Genomic DNA, 25,554 nt, shown 5'->3' with positions numbered 1-25,554 from the left:
GCCAGAAGCAGCAGAGCGTGTTTGGCAAGTTCTAAACTGCAGCAGGTTTACACCTGAGTAAGACCCTTCCAAAGTGTGTATTTTTACATATATACACAACTATTGTGCTTTTTTTTTTTTATGAAAAATTGACAGAGTGACAGCACTGTTGCTAGAAAGACTTATTGCCTAGAGACCTGTCAGTCAAATACCTATAGCTTTATGGGCAAAAAATACTCCATGAGACAAGACTACAAACCAGTCCCATGCTCAGGTATTCTCTTTCTTCTCCCTCTTGCCCTTTATATCCATCTTCAGAATAATTACTATACTGATGTGCTGTCAATATTGTTATTGCCAATCCCACTGCAGACCACTAAAACAGGGAATGCTAAAGAGCATGGCTTTTTTATGGCTTGCTCATCTAATCCAATTTGTTCTTATTCAAATAACATGTTCGTTTTAAACACTTGTTTTAAATGCTGCTTCTAGGACAAGTAGGACTTTTGTTCAAGCATCTGTTTTTCACATACTTCATTATTTAAGCTGGAGATCTAGAAATAAAAAAATATATTCATGAAAGATTTTGATTCATTTTTAGGTGATCAGCCCAGTTTTCATAATGTACTTGTACCAGTAAGTACCTTAAGAGCTACCTTATTGCCAAGAAAAGGCTGCGCTTTGAGTAATTCCTTCTGTATTTCTGCAAATGTCGGCTTCTGAGGCAACTGAAATTAAAGTGTCTTTTCTAAGGAGAGCAATACAGGATTTCCCAGATGTGCCAATGAAGTTTCTATGAAAGACCAGAACAAGAAGTTCTCATGCATAAGGCAGCAGTACTCATTGCCACCTAGAGCCAACCTTGTCCAACACCTACAGAGATGCTGGAAAGAGTAACCTGCAATCTCCTTATCACAGTCATTGGCAGCAACGCAGGGACACTTGTTTCTAAACTTTTTTTTGCAACATTGCTGTGCAGTGTTAGTGTCACTCAGCATCTCTGGTGCCACAGCGATCTGGAAGAAATTTAACCACCTGCCGCACTATACTCCTTTTTAATATCAGTTGGCTTTTTTCCCCGTGGAATTTAGTAGTTCGGTGCTGGACGGAGCTATGTTGCATTCTAAAGTGTGTTCTTGCTTTTACAGAGGGAAAAGTACTACATGGGAAAGTCTGAAGGCAGGGTCCTCTTCAGCACTACACTATGACAAAGTGGTTTGCTCTGCTCTGTTCCTGGTTACTGTTATGAGTAGAAACAAGTGCAACACAAGCACTCATTTATTTCTAGATACATGCTGGGCTTAATCATCCGTGGGACTATAAAAGATTCTCTTAGCATCTATCTAATCAACAGCTCTGTCATTTATGAGGATATTTTACCATTTCAGTTCAGAACTGGATTTATTCATTAATATTATGCTTAAAACTAATTATCAACTATAGCCAATATACTCTAAACGCATCCCTAGGATGCTACTGATAAGGGTTCTTAGAAAACAATACACCAATCCTTTAAGTACTTGGGCCTTCATATGAGTTTTCTATAGCACTGACATCAGGAATCATTGGAACTCAAAATCCTTACACAATTCATTATCTACTTCATTACTGGAAAATCCTGTATTTGTTGAAAAAAAAGTCTTCAATATTTTGGAATTGCAACACTGTTCTGTAAAAATCCCCAAACAACATTGTATGGGTTTGTCTTAACTGATTTTAAAGGTTCATCTGCTCTATTTATAAGTATGCCACTGACTTTCCTAAATGCCAAACAGAAAAAACATGGCATCAACCTTCACTGCCCATTTTCGCTCAATTACTAATACAACCATCATCAGAAGACAAGCTATAGTCTTGCCATGGTACGTACTTTCTGTTGGATTTCACTTAGTCCAAACAGTTTCAGGGTAGGGGAAAAAGTAAGCTGTAATTCTGTTACTTTGGTTAACTGTACCAAGATGTGGCTGAAACAATTGTCTTTAATTTAGAAGTGTGACCTGGAAACTAGGATCTGTTTTCACACACGTACTGCAACACAGTGGCTGAGATGTAGCCTCGCCTCGCCTCCCCTCCCCACCCATCCATGCTGGGCACGACTGTCGGTGCTGTGCGCTACCCACAGGCAGATCAGGCCTGCACCCACCGACTGATCCATTTAATGGATCAATTTTTGATAGCATCAGTGTTCCTGAAGCTGCAGAAGTGACAAAGGGTTGGGGGGTAAGACAACCTTTAATTATATCTGTTGATTAACACACCCCTTCCTCCTCTTCCCCACCAGCCTCCCCTCCCGCCAGCAAACAAAGCAAATGTCCCATACCTACAGACAATCTTTCAGGATTTGTGTTCCAGAATTAATTAATAAAATAGGCATGATAATGAATAATCTATGTTAAGCATTTTCTTACCCTTTATTTTTTCATTATGATCAGAAGAGGAATATGATTAACAGCAGTTTAAACTTTAGCAGTACAATTTCAGTATTAAATATAAAACTACACTGCAAGTTGATGTATTTTAAAAATGGTTATGTATATTCTAGCCTTAAGTTTATGTATCAAATACAAGTAACTCAGTTGTTTCTTGCCTTGACAGTTAACATATCTAACAAATTTCAGCAAGCCAGACATCCATCTTTTCCATTTAAATAAAAAAAATAAGCAAGCACACCAACTCTATTTCATAGCAAGGGGGTGTAAAGATTCAACACTTTCCTGAGTGTTGTGCAAAGAATAACGTTTGAGAAAGTAGGTTAAGTGAGTGTAATGATAAACCTAAAGCTAAGCTGGAGGACCTTTTGATTAACTTCATATTTCATACGCTACTTGCATCAGTTGAGAGCAACGTGAGTTACAGAACTTCCATGAAAACAAGCCACTTACAAGCAGGTGGTTAAGCTTGATCAGTTTATTAGAAGGATTATATGACACGGTTGCCTGCAATAGCAGGGGACTGGATTTGATGACCCAGGAAGTTCTTTCCAGTCCCGTGTTTCTAAGCCATGCACCAAGTGTACCCAGCCCACACTTTCACATTTGGAAAAAGCCAAACAAAGCCACACACACACACTCACAAAAAAAAAAAAGTCCTTGATGACATTTTATTTCTCTAGATATTCACTATGCAGAAGGGAACAGAGCTAAAATCCTGTTCAGAGGATACATTTACTCAAGGTTGATGTGGTACTGAAGTCAGTTAATAATTAGATACCTCCAGGCAGATTCAGTTACAGGGCATACTAACACTGCACACTGCCAGACAATTTCTAATCAAGCCAAGAACCTCTTGCAGGAATGAGGTCTCTTTGCTAGCAAGCATAGAGCACACTGAATAAGCTAAAAGCAGCTGTTCTTAAATGAACTACCCTACCAACCATGAGTGAATGACAGATAGATGGTAAGAAGCATTTACCTACTAGACAAGATCTCTCTGCACACTCAGGCAGAAGTAATTAGTTCAGAGCAGCAACCATTGCTCCTACCTTGCCTGTCTCTTGAGTACATTCTTTATAAAAGCTGATCTACAGAACCAATACAGCAATTCTCAAATGCTGCCAAAGTAGCACTTTGTGGCTGCCATGCAGATTTTCCTTTCAAAAAGTAGTCAGGCATTCCCATCATAGCAGCAAGTTTGCTATGACAGCATATGCAGCCATAGCAAAAGCCTGTACAAGAACAAGAGATCTAAACAATTCCTAGATTCAACCCATCTAACTTTTAGGCACTTGGTTAAGGTGTCTGGGTACCTAGTCACCCAGAACTCCCGTGGTCACTAATGGCAGACAGTCTGAATTGCTTTCTGGAGGTGTCTTTTTACTGGCTGCACATCAAGCAATGAGGTTCTCAACACAGGCACCTCAGTTAGACAGGATGAATGGAGACTTGCATCTCTTCCAAGAGATAGTGTCAATACTCTCCAACACCAAAGGCATAGCAATTAAGGTTTGCAACTCCAGTTATGTTTGGAAACAAACTTACAATCAAGTAATTAAGCTGTAGTCCCTCCCTCCCAAGCATAAAAGCCTTCCAAATGGAGGCTCTGCTAATTAAAAAAATAAAAATAAAAAAGAGGGAAAAGGAAAAGAGAAAAAAGCATTCTTCTTTCAAACTAAGAAGAGCGGGCATGGCTGCTTTGCCAGGGGAAGCTGAAGGATTGATCAGAGAACACTTTACTCAAAGACCTGGAATGACTAAGCACCACTAGTGCATGCAAAGCAGAAGTAACAAGATGGTTTTTAAATTAACCCTAGTCCTCTTCTCCACCCCACAAAATTCATGCAAGTGTTTGATAAGATAGTCAAGAACAATAGCCCAAGATTCCAAAAAGGCTTAATTTTACATATTGTAAAAGAAATGTCCCGTTGTTTTCTTTCTGTGGGTAGAGAAATGCATTTTTGGCATGTTTGAGAATCATACAGATCTATAAAGTCCATGCTGTTTAAATTCTCCAACTGGTTTCTATAACCTGTCAAAAAACCAAAAACCTATACATGTTTCCCCAGTATTAACATGCATGCTGAGAGCTCTCCACTTTAGTGAAATGAGGTGTTACTTCTATGCTGATAGTTGATGAGTCAGCATTACACAACTTTGAGACCAACTAAATTAACATTGTCGTAATATGAAAGGCAAGCACAAGTTCATTTATTTATAGCAAAGGTCTTGGGTTACAGGAGGTCAGTTCTTGCCATCTTGAAAAGATAGGGGATAACTTATTGCATACATGTGCATTATAATTTAGCAGCAAGTCATTCATAGGAACACTTCCCTCCTACTGCTTTTTTGGTTTATCTCAATTATATATATGTTTCAGCTTTACAAAGCATTTAACACCACCTTTAAGTTAATGGTCTTTTATTGGAAAAAAAGACTAGCATTTACAACTTGGAATGGACATAAATCGTAATATCTTGAACAGCGATGTTGATAGTTGTGCTGAAGTCCACAGGCTACTCCGCCAGCTCCAAGTCATGGTACAGAAGGTTTTAAAAATATGAGAGTCCAAAGATGCTCCCTTGGTGAAGGTTTCTTTTAAAAATTTTGTGAACGGTAACAGCCCGACACCCGTTTCACTATAGTGCAATGCAGACAATGTTAAACCAATATTATAACACAGACATGCCATCCATAGTTAAGATCATCATATTTTTGGAGCACACTGCTACGTACAGGAGAACCATTCGACCTTTAGGGCATTTTCTCTAAGTTTTGAATCCTTCAACCACTTTTGCTGCATACCATCCTGAGGTATAAACCAATTTTAAAGTAAACCAGCTATGACAATTTATACTACAAATTGAACTAGAATCCACTGTTGAACAAAAGAGTGGATTTTTGGTTTTTTTTTTTTTCCTTTTAATACAAATGTCTGACTGTGCTCAATTGTCAAGCTGCATGCATGAAAAACTGGCCAGCCCAAACAGTGTAATAGTCATTAGCAGATGGAACTTTTGAGTTCACTAAGTGCTTCCTTTTTTTATTTTTTTTTTATTTTCAAGGTAGTACAATTATTTATATTGTAAAACTGATGTTTAACTTGATCTTTTGGGGACAGGACCACCAACCATTACATGCAGTTTGTGGACAGAAGGTATTTTGACATTCAGTTTTGCTATACAGAAACAGAATGAATAAATGAACATTTTTTTGCAAGAGGTAAGTAAAAGATTCAATTTGATTCTTCTAGAGGAAAAAAGGTGTAAAGGAGGTCTCTTCACTTTGCAGTCATCATCTGTACGAATTCTGAAAAGATAAAAAGTCACCATCAGCTGTTAGTTAAGTCTCAACCACAAGTGGTGTAAAAGCTTTCACTGCATCTAGGTGTTTGTTTTTGTCCACAGAAGTGGGGAACTGAATAAACTGAGCGAGTGTCTCTAAGATAAATTAAAGCCAACAGACCTTCACTCAAAATCTGTGCGATTGTTTCAAGATAAGCATCTTACCTTCATAGTTGACTTGCCCATCCCCATCAATGTCTGCTTCTCTGATCATTTCATCTACTTCTTCATCTGTTAGCTTTTCTCCTAAGTTTGTCATAACATGACGCAGCTCTGCCGCACTGATATAACCATTGCCATCCTGTGAGGAAAGAAGTTGCACAAGACCAAGATCAACAATCCTGGGACTGATTAACTCTGAAACTAAATCCAGGTTTCCAGTGACTGCTGTTGAATTAGTCTTATGATATTTGGGACAGATATACAGATCTGGTGAACTGGAGTCTGTATATCCCTACACTAAATACTAGTCACATCACCTTTGAAGCAGGTATACCACCATATCTTTCTCTGCTATTATCTGTACTGTAATAGCAGTTGCATGCCTGGTTTGTAGCTGTGATTAGGCACTTTGAATGCTTCTAAAGAACTTTCAAAAAAATCCTGAAACAAAATGTTTCCTGTATTTAATTTGTCTACGCTGCCTAAGCAAGTGCAAAGAATTGAATCCCCCTGACCAGAAAAAAATATGTCAGGTTTGTATTACATATAACACTGCTTCCATAACCAGACTGCAGATAGCTAGGTTAAGCTTCCTGGGTAAGATGTTCTAGAACAAGTCATACACTTGGGGGGGGGAGGCAGTAAGTTTTACTTAAATGCAGTTGTGAAAAGCTTAGAAGTGTCATTCTATTTTTGCAACTATGTCAGTGTTCCTGTTAGTTCCATGAGTAATATCCAAACCTAGAGCACAGCCATGACCATTTCAGAAATTGTTGTCTTCTGTCAAGATAAAGGATTAGTTTAGAGTTTAGTTTAGGACAGTAATTTAGACCAGGAGTTCAGATGGTGTCATACATACCATCACTAGTCAATAAGTGACCTCAATGACATTAAGCACAAAAATCTAATCTGCAGAAGTTTACCCAGAAGGGAGATGAAGTACTACCCAGTCAAATACTTTCTCTAGCACATATTGCAGCAAAGGGTCAGAAGCTGGCACTCTTTCCATGTAAAGGGGGAAAAAGTGAGACCTCCTTGTACACATGCGCATACATCAGCTTAGTAGCTGTATCAGTCATTGCACAAAATAGTTCTCGTCACAACTGTAGTATCCAAGCAATCCAAGGTGGAAAAACCCTGTTCTGACAAGTTATCTTTAGAACAGCCTCTTCATGTACGCTCAGGTGTCCTTAATGACAAGGGAAGGAGTCAAACTCTTAATGTTTCTGCAGTAACCTTGAAGTCCACATCTTGAAGACACAATATGCGATGTTTCATTTCCTGTAAATACTGATGACATGACTCCAGCTTCAAAAGTCTTCATAAAGTACAAAGTGTTCTGCATCCATGCAAACATTTCCCTGTCCCCCTGAAGTCAGAAGGTTAGAAAGGAACTAGCAAAGGTACCACCAAAACAAAACAAACCCCACACATTAAGTTCTACTGATCTCCATTCCTAAGGAAAGGCCAGAAAGCTTTCTTCATGGAAATGCCTTAAACTTAGTCCTGCCATGTTAGTGGGTATAACCAGCCTGCTCTGCAACAGTCATCTATTCCCCTGCTTCTAGTTGAGAAGATTTCTTTCCTTCTAGACAAGCAGAGAAAAACATTGAGGAAAAGATGCTCTACTGCTTTTGAAGAATGTTTGCACTTTTAGGAATACCTTGTCAAAGACTCGGAATGCCTCACGGATTTCTTCCTCGCTGTCTGTGTCCTTCATTTTTCTGGCCATCATGGTTAAGAATTCAGGAAAGTCGATAGTGCCATTGCCTTAATGAAAAGAAATTTAATTTTTTAAATTAAGAACTAAATTAATTTAAGAAAAAAAGCTGCTTTTAATTTAACCAGGGACAAGAATCAGATTGACAGATACTCTGTAAGCTATTCTTATATAAGAACCTAATCTTTCCCCTAAATTGCTACCACTGCCTTTTTGCTTTTACACTGTGCAATAGCCACTGTCACTGCAGTGTTTCAGTGCCATGAAACTGACTGTTTCTTTCTCTCCAGGTCAAACCACACCATTCACCATCTAAGCTGCATGCAAAGTGACAGTCTGATGCTCCAAGGTTAATAGGTACAAACACTCATCCTTGCTTCAGATCACTCCAAAAAACTAGTTGTCAACTAAAAATCTAAACTGCTGTGGGAGATTTCAGAGATCTGAAATATCTAGGAAGATGCTCTTGAGTAGGCACTGACAAATCCATGTTATCTAAAATTTGAAAAAAAATAAAGCTGCACTAAGGTGCTCATAAATACTTCTTTCTTGTTAAAAAACCCTATCAATGCATGCTGCACACCACAGAAAATGCACAACTTTAAAAGGTAACAAGCATCTGCAAATTCAACTGACATGAGAAAAGCTGCTATTATTTGGTATTTCTGAAAAACTTAGCATTGTGTTCTGGATACTTATTTCATGGCAAGACTGAAAATCCCTGGCAATGTCCAGGCCTCATCCCTAAGACCTGCAAATTCTCCACTCAAAGTAAGGATTCAACCTTGAGGTTGTTGAAAGCCATGAGAAAAATGGTATGGTAAAGAAACAGAAGTTCTTGGAAACAGTAGAAACTAGATTAGTATAGTCAGGATACAGCTGTGTATGCCAAACCAATTCATTAAGATATCTGTACAACTAAGATCTACCTTTTTTTTTTTTTGGGGGGGGGGGGAATGAAAACAAACAAACTTTGCAGCTTAGGGATTCCTGGTTGAGATTAATGAGACATACACAGCTATTTATACTCATGGCCGGCTTTATTTACCAGCTAAAATCAAAATACAGGTCTTGTACTCAGCTTTAAAAAGAAATCTCAATGAATATGTAGAATAGCAGCAAAGCATTCTACCATAAAAACAAGCTGAAACAGATGGGCAGGGCATACTTATCTGAAGTCTTTAGTCTCCTTTCATTTTTAATCTACTAGTACAGCACTGTGGAATGTAGCCTAGAAGAGTCACTATACACAACCTCTATATAGAACTGCAAACCATGAGTATCAAAAAGCTTCTCAACATCAGCATCCAAGAGTCAGCAATTAGGGGCAACTTACACTTTAAGGAAAGAAGTTTTTGATTAGTGTAGTCTGTGATAATCAAATAATCCATACCCTTGCCAATATACTTTATTCACTCTTCTTTTTCAGAGAAACTATGAAAACTTCAGTATCACAACAGCCAACATACAAGATCAAAACTGATACTACTGAGAAGGGGAGGCATTTCTCATTTTTGTAACTGCTAGCCTGACTAGAGTCTTCAAAACAAAGCTTGTAGTTACCCTTTCTGGCATCCATTTGAAGTGATTCTGATCAACTTTGATGAGAGACTGTTTCGCTGCTTTTGCAAGCAAATAGCCTCAAAAAACACCCCTCCACATCCATTAATAAACCAATACACAACATTAGACTATGCAGAGTCTCTCCCTGTTGCATTTTCATCTTTTAACAGTTTAGTATTACTCCATCCTCACCATATTTTTGGCCTTAAACATAAAACTAGAGATATTAGTCAACCTATGTTGGTCTTAATACCAGAACTAAGGGAACATACACAGGAAAGCTGTGTAGAAATATGAGTTAACTGCAAGTCAGGTAGCAAAGGGAAGCTTGTGACTCAAGAATGTTAAAATCAGAAAAAAAGACCTTTGCAAGTATTAGTCTCTGCCAATCTTCCATTTTAGATTCTAAAACTGCTAGCATCTTTCTTTGTTCTGTACAGAGAGCAGCAGAAAACTGACACCCCTCTGGTTTAGATTCTATCAAGCATTTTAAAACATTGCTTCAAGTAGAGAGAGTAATGTTACAATCTTCTTCATGCAGTCTGGGCCCAGGTGTGGAGAACATACACTCTAGATGATCACAACACTAAGGACCATCTTTCCAACACTTACCATCAGCATCTACCTCGTTGATCATATCCTGCAATTCTGCTTCTGTTGGATTTTGACCCAATGACCTCATGACAGTTCCAAGTTCTTTTGTTGTGATAGTACCATCACCATCTTTGTCAAATAGGGAAAAGGCTTCCTTGAACTCTAGAGGCAGAAACAGTCCCATGGTTTAGTAATATTGCCACCATAAGAAAGCAGCATATAAAGAAATGTATTCCAGTGACTATGCCTTGTAAAATTTTAAGAAGCATCTTTTAATCTAACTTGTCCATGTATCAGTAGAATTAACATTTTCAGAAGTTAATCACAAATGTGTTACAACACCAACCTATAACTATGTACACTAAGTTTCAATATACTGTATTACCGCATGTGCATTATACCTGTACAAAGCATTTCAACATCTTGTTGCTTGACTCACAGTTGCACCATAAGTAGCAGTTATTTGAGGTAAGTGAAAGGAACCCAATGTTTCAAATGGCTTGTGGACAGCTCACCACTAACAGTTACAGGAACAATAAGCGTTGTCATTTATCACTTATTTTTAAGTCACTAGACCATAAGAATCGGCATCAGCCACAAGTGGGTGACTGGTCTCCAGAAGCTCAGATAATGCTCCTTCTCTCAACCAGTTTGAGTTACTGGCACACTGTTAAGTTCGAAGTTATTTAAAAGGCATTGATTTATTAATCCTAAAATTGACCTGTATTAATGGGTATTTGTTGCCATTTTACTTCAAGTTTATCTTCACTTGCTTTAAAAAAAAAAGTCCCTAGTTCTGCTTTGACTACAATAAGCTCACTCAAGCTTCTATTTTTGTTTGTAAAAAAATCTAGAAGGACTTGGCACAGATCTGAAAGTCTAGAATAATTATCTGGAACCCAAGAATGAAGCGGTCTAAACTAAGAGAAGGAGACAAGAATCTTCTAGAACTTTGAAGTGCAAGAATGTATCTGAAGCTGTTGGTAAATTCATTTTGCTATTACATTTGAGATAAGTATTTACTTTTAGTCACAAGAAGTTAGCCAAAAGAAAATATTTCTCATCATTAAGATACTTACCAGCAATCTGTTCTTCAGTCAGCTGATCAGCCTACATGAAGAATAGAACATTTTAGAACATTGTTTACCTCTGGCTATGCCGAGCCATGAGACACCTGACTTCCTTTAAATTTCAGCAGTAATGTATTATTACAAAGCAACTTTTAACCCCTGAAATTCTACCTCTGAAAGGAGATTCCACTAACCAACATAATGCAACGTTTCTGAAAGCATATAAACTAACTTGTTTCAAAACTACACATTAAGAATCAGATAGCACTATCATCCTTCAGCTCAGAGAGTCCAACTTGGTCAAGCAAAGAACACGTGGCAGGCTCCTTGTAATTGGTCAGAGAGGCATGAAATCCTTCATGACGTGTTTAGGAGTTTCACATCACATCAGGTGTCATTTCCAGAAGTATGTTGACCCTAATACAGCTAAGGGGTATTTACACATTATTGGGCTAGGGACAAGTGTGCCACCTAGTGATTTAACACTACAGAATTGTCATGTTCCTCCTCCCCCCCACAAACATCCTTCATCAAATGTTACCCTACTGCACAGGAAATAGGAAGGACTGATGTATTGTAGCAGTAGGAGGAATTATAGCTTAGTATTATGGAGACTTCTGCCATCTCCGAGAGAAGAGTGCCATTATCTAGTGTCACATTTATTTTACCATTTAAAAAACATAGTTTGATTACACTGCCTTCCACTGATATGTAGGTTGTTTTATAACTCATTTTAAGTGGCAAAATTTAAAATGCTTGCCCATGACCTTCTATATCAAGAGGCCACTGCTGCATCCAAAGATTTACAGATCAGTGGGCAATTAAGTGGGTTTCTCCAGACGCTAACCATATTCCTCCAGAAGTCTCTCTCTCTTCTGTAAGGGTTGAGGAACCACAAAAAGCTTCATTATTTGGACTTGAAGAGCTAAACTTTTTTTTTTAATATAAGAAAATGTGCATTTCCTAATCACTTTGGAAAAAACTGCATTCCACATACCTAGTCACAGATGCCAGAGAACACAACATAGTAACTCCTTTTAAATTCACTTTATAGGACAAATACCAAAATAATTTTGTAGGTCAGAGAATGCAGGCATCTTGTAACCCTTCTCTTGTCCTAAAACCAAGTATAAAGCCCACTTAACTACACTAAATAGCAACAAATAAAATGGGAGAATTAACAGGCTACATCATCTGTTACGGTCTTGTGCAGGGGAATAGGGCAGGATTGAAAGGCTGCTGTAGGTGTTAAATGACACACAGTGCTTCCATCTGTAGATTTTTTTTTAATGTCTTTTTAATCTCTACATGTAATGATTAAACAATTCCCCACATGCACACCAATTACTGGTGAGAGAGAAAAGAAAGGGTTCAAATTTCTTCACTCTTATTTAATAACTGCAGAAAACTTGGGTCCAAAACCCAATTTGGGTTTAGACATTTTCATTTCCCAGCAAATAAGGAATTTTTCTTAAAGATTACCCAAGTAATTTACATAACGTCTAATGCCCTGCAGAATAGGAAAGAGCCACACCTCAGTAAAAATCTCTGACGGCACCAGCTTATTGCCCCATTATTGGGGGTTCGCTAGATGTTTCTAAGATGAGAGTATTTTGAAATTAAAAGGAACTTGCATGCACCGCAACAAAAGTACACAAGCTGACCCGAAGTCGCCATATGATATTCCATGGGGTTCACCCTCCTAAGCAACAGGCGCAAACACTGCCCGCTCGCCCTAGCTACCAGGACAAAGGTACCTAACGCTAGAGCGGTCACCCCACCCAGCCAAGTCATCAAATCCTGTCCTAGTGATGTCAGCCTTCCCCAACAGGAAGGGGAGATGGAGAGACAGAAGTGAGGAACACCCAGATTGCCAAAATGCGATTAGAGGTCAGCCTGCAACTGTTTCGCTGCTCTCATAGGAAGCGGAGCGACCGGGAAAAATCCCAGCCCTTCCTCTCTCCCTCCTTCCCGAGGGGTCCGGGGCTGCACGGCAGCCCGGCGGGCAGAGGCCGGCGGGCTGTTCTCGAAGCCGCCGAGCGACGCGTTTGCAAACGCCGGCACCTCCGGGGCTGCGGCGCGCGCAACAGGCGCCGCCGTCGCCGCCGGGCGAGCGCGGCCCCCGGCTGCTGCAGTGCGGCCCCGCTTCCCCTCCCTCGCAGCCGCGCCGCTGCGCTGTCCACACCGCGTCCTCCTCCTCCGGCGGGGGGGCAGCGCCGCGCAGCGCCGCGCCGCAGCGAGCCTCCACCGCCCCGCCTCGGGAGGGCACGGCTGCTCCCCGCAGCCGCCCGGATCCCGGGGAGCAGGCAGCACCCTCCGGGAGCAAAAAAGGCTCCCGCGTCCCCGGGTCTGCTCCCTCCCAGCCCCCGCGCAGATACTGCAAAGTTTCCAGCGAGGCAGCGCACACTGCGCCCCAGTCTCGCCCCGCTGGGGGTGCGCGGGGGCTGGGGAGGAAGAGGAGGAGACATGATGTAATGCAGACAGCGATGGCTTTCGCCGGTGCTGCGTTTTTAGGATGGGGGGGGGGGAGGCGCGGTAGCTGCAGCGCGGCGCCCTCCCCCGGGCCGCCCCCCCGCTCGCTGCGCAGTGCAGCTGGTGCCGAGCGGCGCGCGGAGCCGCGGCCCGCGCCCCCGCCGCGCGGGGGAGGGCGGCGGCGCCCCCGCCGCGGGGGCCACATCCCCGCCTGCGGCCCGCCCGGCCCCAGCCCCGGCCCCACTCCCGGCCGCGGGGGGACACGCCCCGGCCCCTTCCGGGGGCAGCGGGGGAGGGCGCGGGCGAGGCGGGCTGCCGGCCGCACTGCGCCCCGGGCGGCGCCACGCGGCCCCGCCGAGGGCAGCGGCGGGAGGGCGCGGGGCGGGCGCCGCTCGCAGGCCCCGGCAAAGGGGAACGAAGCGGCGGCGCTGCAGCTCCCCGCCGATCCCGCGCACCGGAGGGAGGGAGGGAGGGGGGTATCTGCGGCTACCGGCGCCCTCAGTCCCCGGCGGCACGGGCTGCAGCCCGCCGCCGCAGCCCCCAGACCCGCTCCGCACCCCGCTCCCCACGGAGAGCGCCGCTGCGCCGAGCCGGCCATCCCGCCGCCACGGCCACCCCCCGCACCCGCGCGCCGGCCGCTGCAGCGGGCAGGCGGGCGGGCTACCTACCATGGCGCGGCGGCGGCTGCGGCGGCTGCGGCGGCGGGCCCGGCGGCGGCACGAACTGCGCGACCACAAGCGGCGGTGGTGCTGCCTGCTGCCGGCGCGGCTCCCGGGAAGTGCTGGGGGTGTGAGTCTGCGCCGCCGCGCTATATATGGCGCGCTGTATCCCTCCGCCGGCGCGGGGCCTCTTTTCTCCTCCCCGGCGCGGTATCTGCGAGGGTGACTGCGGCGAGCGGCTCTGCCCCCTCCGCGGCGGCCCCTCCCCCGGCGCCCTCCCCCTCCCGCCGCAGCCGCTCGCCCCCAGAGGCGCGGCCGCCCCGGCCCCGGCCCGGCCCGGCCCGCGCTCCTCTCCCCCTGCCCCGTCTCCTCTCCCCGCTCGCCCGGAGGTAAGAGCCCCGCGGGGGCCGCCGAGGGGGCGAAGCCGCCCTCCCCGAGGGGCGGCACCGCGCCGCCAGCCCCGGCCGCGGCGGGGGGCCGCGACGCCCCCGCCGCGCAGCGGCCGTTTTCCGCCGAGCGGCCGGGCCCCCGCCTGCCCCGCCGGATCCTCGGGGGACCTCGCCGGGCCCGGGCTTTCCGCCCCGCAGCAGCGCCGCCGCGGCCGGCGCGCCGCCCGAGGGCCTGGCGCTCACCCGGGAGAGGCTGCGGGCGCGGCGGGGGCCTGCGCCCCCACAGCGTGTCCTTCGGGGGGAGCGGGGCGGAAAGGGGGAGTGTAAAACTGGCGTGCGGCTCTGAGGGTGAGCGGAGCCGCCGTTTGTTCATCCCAGAGCTTTTGTCATGCCCGAAATCTAGATCACAGTAACAATCCAGAATCAGATGGTCTGCGACTGATGTGTCACTTGGGTCCCTGCTCAGCAGAAGTGCTGTAGTCTACAGGTGAGAGGGAGCAAAACCACGATGCCAAACAGTTTTTCATTACTCCTGTATCTGCTATGAGATGAGGGTTTTTTTTCCCCTGTCTGATATTATTTCAGGTAAATATTGTAGCATTCACATTGTACCTTCTTTAATAGGTACAGAAGCTTACAAGCAAACATGGGCCTACACTGGAATCAAGGATTTTGGTTCCATTCATTGCAGGTACCCTTCCATTTTGAGTTTTCTTATAGTTCAAGATATTTTTAGATAAGGCTTTAGTTTGGGCCTATCTCTGAATTGGAAGGCTAGCAGTATTTTCAATATGGTCATAATTCTGATGATCTGCTTTAAATATAGCACTAAATGCTTTAAAATACATTTTTCTGTTTTTCTGTTATGTTTGAAAAATCTTGTTTACTTTCAGTGTTTTAAATAAAGACAGAATCAGCTAGGTTCTTTGCATTTGACAATTTACATAGGCCCTACCAATGAAATTACAATTTATTTGCTTGCTTCTCTGGAACAGAGTGGTAGGTTGGCAAACTCAGCTATTACATATTTGCAATCTAGAAAGATTTCTCACAGCAAACAAAATAGCATATATAATATGCCATAGTTTGGTTCCAAAACCATGATAGCATTTATGTAAGGAGCAGTGTATGAAATAGTGTCAGAAATCTTATTTGCAACTAGCTAGTCTGCAAATCACAGCTGGTTTTAACTTCCTTTTTAGATGTAGAATGCTTAGCCTCCTATTTTTAATACAAATTTTTTCTAACTACTAAGCAGTGAGGTTGGATTTTTTGCTAAGGAAGAACATGTAAATTGATCTTTTGTTTTCAAACCAGACCAACAATTTTAAGCTGTCATTTTCCTAGCTTAATTTCTTTCCAGAAAACATGGCACACTGATTGATGTGGCTGCGAGAGCTTTTGCTTGGATAAGTGAATCTTGGAACTCCCTGAGTCTCATAGGATGTTTGAAGAAGAATGTTAATGTACAGATCATTCACCTCATCTGTTTTGATTTTACACAGGTGAAGAGCTCATTATTGAAACAAGAATTCTGTACAAATATTGGGCTAAGAAATTTATGCAATTATCTCACAAAGATAAATAGCAAATGCAGTCCTGTGGTCTTTGGCCAAAATGCTTGTAATGTGGAAGGCTGAAGTTGTCAGCAGAATAATCTTACCAACATTTAAATCAGACAGTTTAGAATGTGGGTGCCTTATTTTAATCTCTTTAGGGTTGCTAAGTGCATGTAATATGTTCTTTCATTGATACAAAGCCTTCACTCTTGTTAAAAGGTGCAGGGATTAGATTTATCTGTTGAGGAGAGACTATGAGACATGCAATTAAACTTTATGTAGATACTCTCACAAAATATCAACATTGCCCTGTTTGTACATAGGTGAAAAAATTTGGACATGTAAAGTAAAATGTAAACAGCCAGTCAGTGACATACAATGAATGTTGCCAAAGATTAACAGGACTTTTGATTAGAGGGACTGCTATATATTTATTCCTATTTCTTCTTCTTGTTTTTTACTTTTCCCTTTTGGTGTCTACTCCTACTAACTGTTGATGATTTATATTAATTTATATTAAAGATGGAATTTTTAAATAAAGTTACTTTTTGTGTAGTGTGGAATATAGGTATCTTGCTTTATTTAAGAACAATTTCAGTATGATTAATTAAGATGCCACAGTTAGGTTCTGCAGTAGTTTCTGTTAAATCACATCATTCTGTATTTGAAAATATTTCAAAGCTACTGCTCCAAAATAACATTCTGACTAAGGGGAATTTTTTTTCCTAATTTGACATATGGTAATGATAAATGTAAACAAAACAGAATACTAATGTTTTGTTGCTTATTTAATGTAGAAAAGCTCATCTAAACTCTGGCATCTGCCTACTCCTTGTAAATATGCTTTCACTCAATTGTATAGCTAGATTTTGATCAGTATTCTTTGTTCTCTTAAAATTTACATTCAGTTGTGGGCAGGCAAGAAATGGCCCTGTCATCTCAATGACATACAATGTCAAATGATTTGCCAGGATCTTCTACAGTCTCATTCAAAATCTCCTGGATCTCAGTGGGAGCTGGACTGGGCCATGGAATTACTCAGTATTTGTGCCTAAACCCACAGAATTTAGCCATCCCATTGCTACCGAATTTTTGCTATGAACAGAGAGCTATGCAGTACCTGTTAAGCTGAATGAAATATTTCTGACTGGATGAGCTGTTTTAAATTTTTTTACTCTATATCACTAAATATGTTTCTGTTCACTGTGTTTAATTGGTAATATTAGCAAAAGATTATTTTATAGATCTGTTAGTTCTAATAAAAGACTTATGATCATTCTACCTAGTATTACACTTCAAAATTTGCCTTAGTATAATACTAAGGTTATAGTGTTGCAGTGTTCCTGCAGGGATTTATATGTCTGTTCTTTGGGAATGGCCTAAGATGGGAGAAGGAATTCTGTCAGGAACTCAGAAAAATAATGAACCTTATCACTTATATGCAAGGTGTGTTTCTCCAGCCTCAGCTTTGTTAACATAAGCACTGAAGAACATGGGTTCACACGTACAATTTGTTTTCTCATATTATATATACATAACTAAAAAGAATCAAAATCAAAACACTTCAGACATCTGCCCTTGGAGAAAGGATGTGAGAACAGTCAGACCAAAGTTTGTCCAATCATTCAGTGCACAGCTAGGAAGCTGATACGGCAATAAACATAGATAACCAGTATATAATGAGGTAGAAGTTTAAGAAGTCAAAATCAAATATATAAGTACGTGCAAGACTGGTGCAACTGGCACAAATTCAGAATTAGTTTTAATAAGTTCACCGGTTACATGTTTTACCTACCCAGAGTGGGGCTGAATTTGTTGTACTCCTTTCCAAGTCAATTAGAATTCTGTTGATATATCAGAAAACAGTTGGTTACCCTCTCTATAAAATTTTGTTCATATATCCACTGTTTCTTTGGGGGACCGTTTCCCACAAAATTAATATTTCTAAATGCCATTGGCAGCTGTGAAAATCTCAGCCAGTATCTTTATAAAAATATTCTATGAGCTTCACTAAGATTGCAAATAAGTGGGTGGAACTCCATTGAAATAAAAAACTAGAATAGAACTGAATTTGACTACATGTATACCAGATCTGGAAATGAAAATCACTTTAATCTCAACTTCTACATTTCCAGACCCAGTAGCTCTTTTAAACTGGAGTCATGTTCCTGTAGATTACTGTTTCTTTTTCAGAGAAAACAAACTCCCCAATCCTTTACATGCTCACAATTTCTTTATATTTGCCTCCTTCCCACTGGAATGCATCAAAATCACATAGAATTATGGATCTCCACCAAGCAATAAGAGTTAAAAGGGCCTTCTGTGTAACTGAACAATAGTAGTTTTTACATATGTTGACTAACCATTGTCTTGTGAAGTTTTAATGGTGATACAAAATTGATTTATCAGTTGTTTAGAATTGAATTATTCACATATTGTAGTTAATTAGTGAATGATTTTCTATGTAGCTATGTAAATTGGCATTCCTGAGGCCTAATAATTTTAAAAGTTTCATTCTCTAAACTTAGGGCAGTTTGAGCTAGGAACCTTAAAGATCTTATCTTAAAAAGACTTAGGCAGATGGGAATTAAAGAGCTGCTCCCATACATAAACTCAGTCATACATCTTGCAGATGAAACATTATCAAATAATTCTTTTAAATCAAAGTGCTTTTCTCTACTTTTTTACATTTGAAACATAAAAGAGAACAAAACTTTTTTACCCAGTCTTAAAAAACAATCTTTCTTCATAGCCCTATGAAAAATTCTCTAGGAAGATTTGAGAATGTGAGAACAGGATTTTCCTTCTCAGTTTTTATAACTGCCAGTTCCATAAAAAGGTAAACATTGGACGATTCATGATAAAAATAAAAGTTACTCGTTCTTTTTTCATATTGTTTATGTTTTGTTATTGTTAGTGTTTTATGGATAAAAGCCAGATAGTATTCACTCTATTTCAAGAATCAAATGCAGAAGAGGACAGAATACTCAGAAGTATATATGTATATTAAGTATGTATTTCACATTTCTACATAACACTGTCAAGCATACTAAGTATTTCCTAGATCATGCTTCTTCACTGTTGGTTATATTTATATGAACTGGACCCTCTGAAGGTCATTCCAGTTAATACATCTGCAAAAAAACCCTGATTTTTTTACAACAAATATATTCAAAAATATTCTGTATAGAAAGATATGTATTGGAATAGCCTTTCTACTGATAGGAAAAATTCTGTTTCTAATTTCAGTAGACACAATCCTCAAAATTTTAAATATAACAACATAACAAACAGTAACACAGTTCTTAGTCCAGCTTATTAGGAATGACTTGAGTTTGCATTTCGTTTTTCAAGAATATGCTAGAAAACCAAGTGGGCCGCAAACTGGTTTACTTTATGGTTTCAAATTTCTGTGTTATAACTAATAAATAAAAGCTGAACAGTTGTTGCTGTTAGCTACAGATTTTGAACCAATGTATAAGTTAAAATGGGATAATAAGTAATGATAAACAAATAACGTTTCAGAATTTAAGTCCTGAAGGAAGGCTGGAAATTAGTTCATTCTACTCTAGTATCCTTTCTTTCTCACTTCAGTATGTCCTATTTAACATTAAAATAGGAAAAAAAAAAAGTCAAAGTTATTCAAGATTGCTTTTTTGCATAACGGATATTATTAAATGAGCCTTTTGTATTGTTTTTACACATCCCCTTTGTCCGTGACTAATTTATTTTCATCTGAATATTCCCATGGGCCAAACTGGAACATGAATTTTGGAATAAAAGTCCCAGCTGAATTTAATGAGGAATTTTGCTTAAAAATAGACAGGATTATTTCAGCAAGCTATTAGTACATTTAAATTAGATATATGACTAAATGGTTGCAGAATCAGGCCCTAGTATTGCACAGCAGTAAGTAAGAATTTTCTGTGAAAATTTGCTTGTTTGGAATACCTTGTTGGAAAACCAGTATGAATGTATACAATAAAATCCACAGATTTTGCAAATCTGTGAAGTCCACAAATACTTCCTCTAACAGACAAGTCTCCCTTACTTAACCTTATGTAATTCTGTAGTAAATCTAGGTTATACTTTCTTCCTTTTGGTAAAGTGGAAGGGCTGTCATAAAACTTCATGCTACAGACAGAGGAAAAAATTCAGCAACTCCAAATGCACAGTTCAAAGGTGATCGTATTTTTAAATCAGAATTGTAATTTCTGGTATAGATTTTCAGCAACTGTAAACATGCCCTGAAGTCAATAAATCCATGTTAATTTGCATCAGTTAAGGATTTATTCTTCCCTTCCTTTCCCTCACATACTTAAAAGGAGTTTCTATCAGTTTGTCAGATTCCCTGAGATAAGAAGCTATGAGATTAAAACCACCTGACTTAATGGATGTCAAATATTGCAGACCAAGAGACATCTGGTATTCTAATCTACCATACTATGGAGCTGGCCTGAGAAGTATTATACATACATCCTAAAGTACTGATGCTGGAAGCCAGAATTCTTAACAGGTGATACACTGCTTCATTTGTCTAAGACCATGAAGAACCTGTGAAATCATCGGATTTCTTTAAACAGCTATTTTATGTTTGTGCCTGCCTACATCAATAATAAATAAACCCACCTGATAATGAAATGACTTCTCCAACTGTCCTATCACCATTCCGGGGTGGGGGACACACATCAAGTTTTCCAACAACCTGGAAGAGAAGATGCATTTCTACTATCAATTCTGAGAAATTGTTGAAATAAATTCCAATCTCCACAGCCTATTGCTGGAGAACCAACAGACTGCCTTTCCCCTGGGAACTTGGCATGGCATTACGTAGGAAATCCTCTGCTGAAGACTCATCTTTTTTAAAGTCTTTTAGTGAAAAGAATTTTTTAAATGACAGGAACATCTGACGCCTCCAGAATATAGGTTCTGATCTCCCTATTAAGGATTTTCTTTGATCCTTCCCCTTCCCTTTAATTCAGTTCTTTGTCTAGAACTTTAGGTGCTTACCCTTGGGGGCACAAGCGCATGCAAAATCCAGCCTCTTAAAATGTCTGACCCTCAGAATATGCATGCATCCCTATCCTAAAACACCTCAGATTATTGCTGAAATTCTAGAAATGGTACCAAAAAGAGAAAACTTGTCTTTCTTTGTAAACCAAGAAAACAGATCTGTCTCATGGGGCTTGCTATTCCTCCCAGTGTTTTTGCGAGGGTACAGTTCACAACAGCTACCTAATTAAATCTCTGTTCTGCCTGCCTTATTCTGAGACTGACTGTCAGCTTTTGTGAAATTAGAATATGCCTAAAATTCTGGTCTGTCCCAGGCATCTAGCACTTTGTGCACACCTTTCCTGGCAAGCAGCATTGACTTTCCCCACAGTATGGCTATTTGTTATTATTTTTGTTGTAGCAGAAGTATGCAAGATGCTAATGAAGTACTTATATTTAGTAAGTGTACTGTTATGTGCTGGCTGTGAAGCTGTCAGCAGCGTTGTTATAAAGCACACGCCTAACACAAAGGTGCATTGCACCGGCAATGGGATTTTTATGCTATATAGAAGGGAAGTACATTTAATGAGTTTATTTTGGTTAGCCTTCAGTTTAGTTTTGGGTCTGCCAATACTGACATCATTTTTCCAAGCAGGGAGCACCATCTAAGGCTTTTCTGCATCACTGTGCTTGGGGTGGGCCTGTGTGTGGGCTGATGCAGTGCTCAGCACTCCAGATCATTTCACTTTGGCATCCATTCTGCTTCTGCTGTCTCTATCTCCATATTCTATTTTAGGTGCTTACAGAGCACCAATCTTCTTAACTAAAATATAACTGAAACAAGATATAATATAAGCAAAAAACTAAAAGACTCAAAATAGACTATTTTGTTATTATTATGGGGTTAAGCCACTTAAACAGATACCTTCCTACTCCTCCTCCCACTTGTTTGGTTTGCCCCCATATTGTTCTCTCTTCAGGGACATACTGCTGGCCCCCAAGCTTTTGCAAAAAAATGGACTCTGTTCTGTGAGGAGTCCGTGTATTCATCTAGTTTAATTCTTGCAAAATTATCAGCTTTGGAATTTCGCCAGCCCTGAGGTTTTTACATCAATGCCTCAACCTCCGGTGGGGCCAGGGGAATCTTCTGGGGAGATAACCTCTTTAGATGCCCTTTTTAGGGTCTTGTGCAGGTTATTCCAGTTGGATGTTCAAGAAAGTGGGATCTCACACTGCTGTAACAGGCCATCAGCCACACCAGGACCACAGACTGCCTTGGGATGAAGACTCACCTACATCTGAGCCTGTACATAAAATTTTAGTGTTTTTACTATTTGGTGTGCAGGTATGGGGTGGGGGGCTTTAACCAGGCACCCCAAAAGAAGGATACATAGGAATGTTGTGAGCACTGCATCAGCCCACACACAGGCCCACCCCAATGTCAATGTACTGGGGACTTTAATTTGCTACAGGAGATCTAAAAAAATCAGTAAGACAACAGAGTTTCCTTATCACCCATCCCTTGTTAGGGTGCTTCCTTTTTCCCGTCGGTGCTTTGTACTCTGCCAGTCAGTACTGGATACTTCCTGTCACTCTCAAAGGAGCTATAGTTGCCATTCAAATTAACTGAAAGCCATGCACGTCTTTCAGGTTTGTCTCTAGCACTGGCTGGACACTGACAGCTCTGCTGCTTTTCAAATTTTCACTTTAAAATTTGTCTCAATGAGGTTTTGGCTTTGCTTTGGGTGACTCTCCAGGCTTGCCAGTCTCCACGCAGGGACTGCTGCTAACGCTGATTGCGATTAATATTATAACCAACAGCAGGACCCTGAGCTGCGAACAGCACATCGCTTTGCTTCCCCCCCCCATGACCTCCCGTGTGCAGTTATAAGCAAAGTGCGTTTTTTCTGGGGACACAGTAGCTGGGAAAGGCTAGAGCGCGAACGGTTGCGCGCCGCAGCCGTTCGCACGGCCGTTGGGTGCCTGGGGGGCGGGGGAGGCCCGGCCCAGCCTTGCCGCGCCCGGGAGCTCGCCATGCGGGGCAGGAGCCCCGCGGCGCCCCGCACGGTGCCAGACCAATGGTTCCCACAGCGCCAGGGAGAGCAGCAGCGGCCAAGACGTCGGTGGCCGCTCGGGAGCAACGCCTGGGCAGCCGCAGCTGCCTCACCGCCGCGCTTGGCGGCTACAGACGGCCAGCCCCTCGCCGGTGCGCTAACTGGAGGCAGGGCCTACCTCCCCTCGCGGAAGGTTACCCTCCGCTGGCACGGCGAGAGCCGACAGAAGCGGTGCTGAGGCAACTGAGGCGGCTTTTTGTCAAGGGCTCCCTGATTGGCTAAGGAGACTCTGCAATGGTTAGCTGTTAAGAGTCAAGCCCCGGGATTGGCTGCGTTGTACCTGCAATGCGTCAAGTGGGGATGCTGGAGTGCGTGTGCTGGCGGGCGCCTGAGGGAACGGCGGCGGCCAGCGGCGGGCATGGCGGCGCGGCCGCTGCTCGCCGCCCGCCAGCGGTCCTGGCAGCCCCGGCGCTACATTTCCCGCCTCTCACGGTGCTGCTCCTTACAGCGATAGCAGTTGCTTGGCTCACATGAACCAGAACTGGCAAGAAGAGGCTTTTCGCAGTCAGTTACATCTTTAAAGCCGAGTTCCTGTATCAAAAATCAGCAGAAAGACAAAGCCTCTCCTCCGATTACCTCGTCTCCTAAACACAGTTTCAGAGTTGCAAAATGTGGCAGTACAAATGTGCTTATTCTGCCCCTCCACTATCAGTGTGAGAAGCATTTCTTGGACTGCTTCTCAAAATGACAATTTGAGTGACAGTTGGAGGAGGATATGCACGATAAAGTGATGAGTGATCTCTTAAATATCTTACTGAAACACTGCAAAATCTTTCAATGCAAAGACATGCTCCTGTAAGTAAAATTAGAGGCGAACCGAAAAGCAGCGGAGGAACGCGAAGCTGGCCTGCCTCCATCGGAGGCTTCTGGACATTGTTGAGTGTCTTGGAGTTGTTGGGCTTGGCCGAAACCCACTTCTGCCCTGTTGCGTAATGAGCTGCCAACCGGGGCAGGCAGCCTGCAACAGCTCCTGGGCAATTTCTACTGCAGTAAACATAGATAAACCCCAACCAAACAAATAAACAACAAAACCTTCTTTGAACGATCAAGAGGCTTGCGAGACTGCTTTTAAACCGTAAAAGAAAGATGGTAGTTTCAAACCAGAAAAAAAAAACAAAAAAAAACCCTTTTTGGCACATCTGCAAGGCTAAATAGAATAAGTGCCTAAACATAGAAGTTACAGACACTCATAATATTATTTAAATTCTTCAGTATTTTTGTTACTGGAGTGCTTCATTGTTCTCTTTCAAAATCCCATTCTTGAAGAGTGAGTCGGCAACAAGTCTGTGAATGTGTCAGGGAGCAGTATTTTAAATAAGATTTCATGGCTAAATAGTTATTAAGAGCATGTTTACATATAAAAAATTGCAACTCTGAGTATGAACATGGGCCCTAATAACCCCATTTCTTGACTTTAGTGAAAGGTTTTTTTCCTAACTGCAGTTTTCAGGGTAGCATTCCTGACATGCTATATGAAGGATTTTGAGTTAGAATCCATGGCAATTTATTTCCTTTATTCCCTTTGCTCACTGGGGAATAGAACACTTTTTATTTTAAAATTATCATGATTTCCTTTTCACAGCCTTACTGAATACAAACTGCTTTCCTGCTGGCACTAATGCTTCTTACTGTCTTTTTTTTTTTTTCCAGAAGAATTCTTGCAAAATATTAAAAACAATCTAGGCACATTTACTTGTAGTCTTAGCCAAGTGGAACAAACGGAATGAAACCAATGAAACCTTTATGGGAAAACTATATGCCTGGGTAATTATAATTATAACATTTATGAGTGAGGTTTTGCTAAAGTAAAACATAAAAGCAAGATTGCAAGCCCTTTCTTACTTGGTCATTTAAAGTCATTGGTCATTTAAACAGCATTGTTTGGGAAATTCAAGTTTTAAAATTTTAGGTCTAAAACAGTTTGGGGTCTTAACAAATGGAAAGGAAATGGGTATAAAGCACTGGTAAAGGCATCACTAGTATTCTCTTTCTTCCAGAACAACGTTTAAAAAATTGTGTATTAGTTGTAAAATCAATTCATTGTTTTAATTTAATATAATGACTATACAAATAATAGAACTAAGTGAATGTTAGAGGACCTGAGAAAAAGTTTTTAAGTGACATTATAATTTTAATAGGAAATTAATATACCAATTTCAGGGATAGCATTTAAATCATTATGGTTCCCAATAGCCTTCCAAAAGGAATTATAAAATTATATAGCAGATGACTGAAATTTTCTGTTTAAAAGATAAACTCAAGGGCTTTTAGGTGTTCTCTTATGATAATAATTACATTGTAAGAATTATTCTACTTTAAGCTCAAGTTGCTAGAATGAATCAATGGGAATAAATAACAATTACATGTTTATTAAATATAGTTACAATCATCAATTTCAGGTAACTCCAAATTGAGTGGTAATGCTAAATTTTATTTTTATGCCTGTGCTTTATGTGGACCATGTCCAAAGCCATCACTAAATACAGGAAAGGTAATATAGAATAA

At 41.5% G+C, this 25,554-nt stretch overlaps 1 protein-coding gene and 1 long non-coding RNA gene across 3 annotated transcripts; one reads left to right on the top strand and one right to left on the bottom strand.

The window, feature by feature from the left end:
- Positions 1-4,600: 4,600 nt before the first annotated feature.
- Positions 4,601-14,143, bottom strand: CALM1 (calmodulin 1). Its single transcript, XM_067296925.1, has 6 exons — positions 14,005-14,143; positions 10,874-10,904; positions 9,813-9,956; positions 7,581-7,687; positions 5,921-6,056; positions 4,601-5,720 (listed from the first exon to the last, which is right to left on the bottom strand). Exons 1-6 carry the CDS (start codon positions 14,005-14,007, stop codon positions 5,692-5,694), a joined length of 450 nt encoding a protein of 149 aa, XP_067153026.1. The 5' UTR covers positions 14,008-14,143; the 3' UTR covers positions 4,601-5,691.
- Positions 14,144-14,305: 162 nt separating this feature from the next.
- On the top strand, positions 14,306-16,506 carry LOC106483123 (uncharacterized). Of its 2 annotated transcripts, none has more exons than XR_010884201.1 (4): positions 14,306-14,384; positions 14,788-14,871; positions 15,009-15,075; positions 15,748-16,506. It is a non-coding gene; the product is annotated as an uncharacterized lncRNA (long non-coding RNA). The 2 variants fall into 2 exon arrangements; XR_010884202.1 differs by having other exon boundaries at positions 14,314-14,384; positions 14,763-14,871.
- The last annotated feature ends 9,048 nt before the right edge of the window (positions 16,507-25,554 follow it).

This window comes from Apteryx mantelli, chromosome 4 (genome assembly GCF_036417845.1).
Source record: "Apteryx mantelli isolate bAptMan1 chromosome 4, bAptMan1.hap1, whole genome shotgun sequence".
Taxonomy (NCBI): Eukaryota; Metazoa; Chordata; class Aves; order Apterygiformes; family Apterygidae; genus Apteryx; species Apteryx mantelli.
This window is presented reverse-complemented; position numbering and strand designations above follow the sequence as displayed.

Coding starts and splice junctions, on each gene's coding strand:
- CALM1 (XM_067296925.1), bottom strand. Junction 6,057..7,580: donor CATTCCGAGTCTTTGACAAG/GTATTCCTAAAA, acceptor CTTTCCTCACAG/GATGGCAATGGTTATATCAG. Junction 5,721..5,920: donor TGGGCAAGTCAACTATGAAG/GTAAGATGCTTA, acceptor TTATCTTTTCAG/AATTCGTACAGATGATGACT.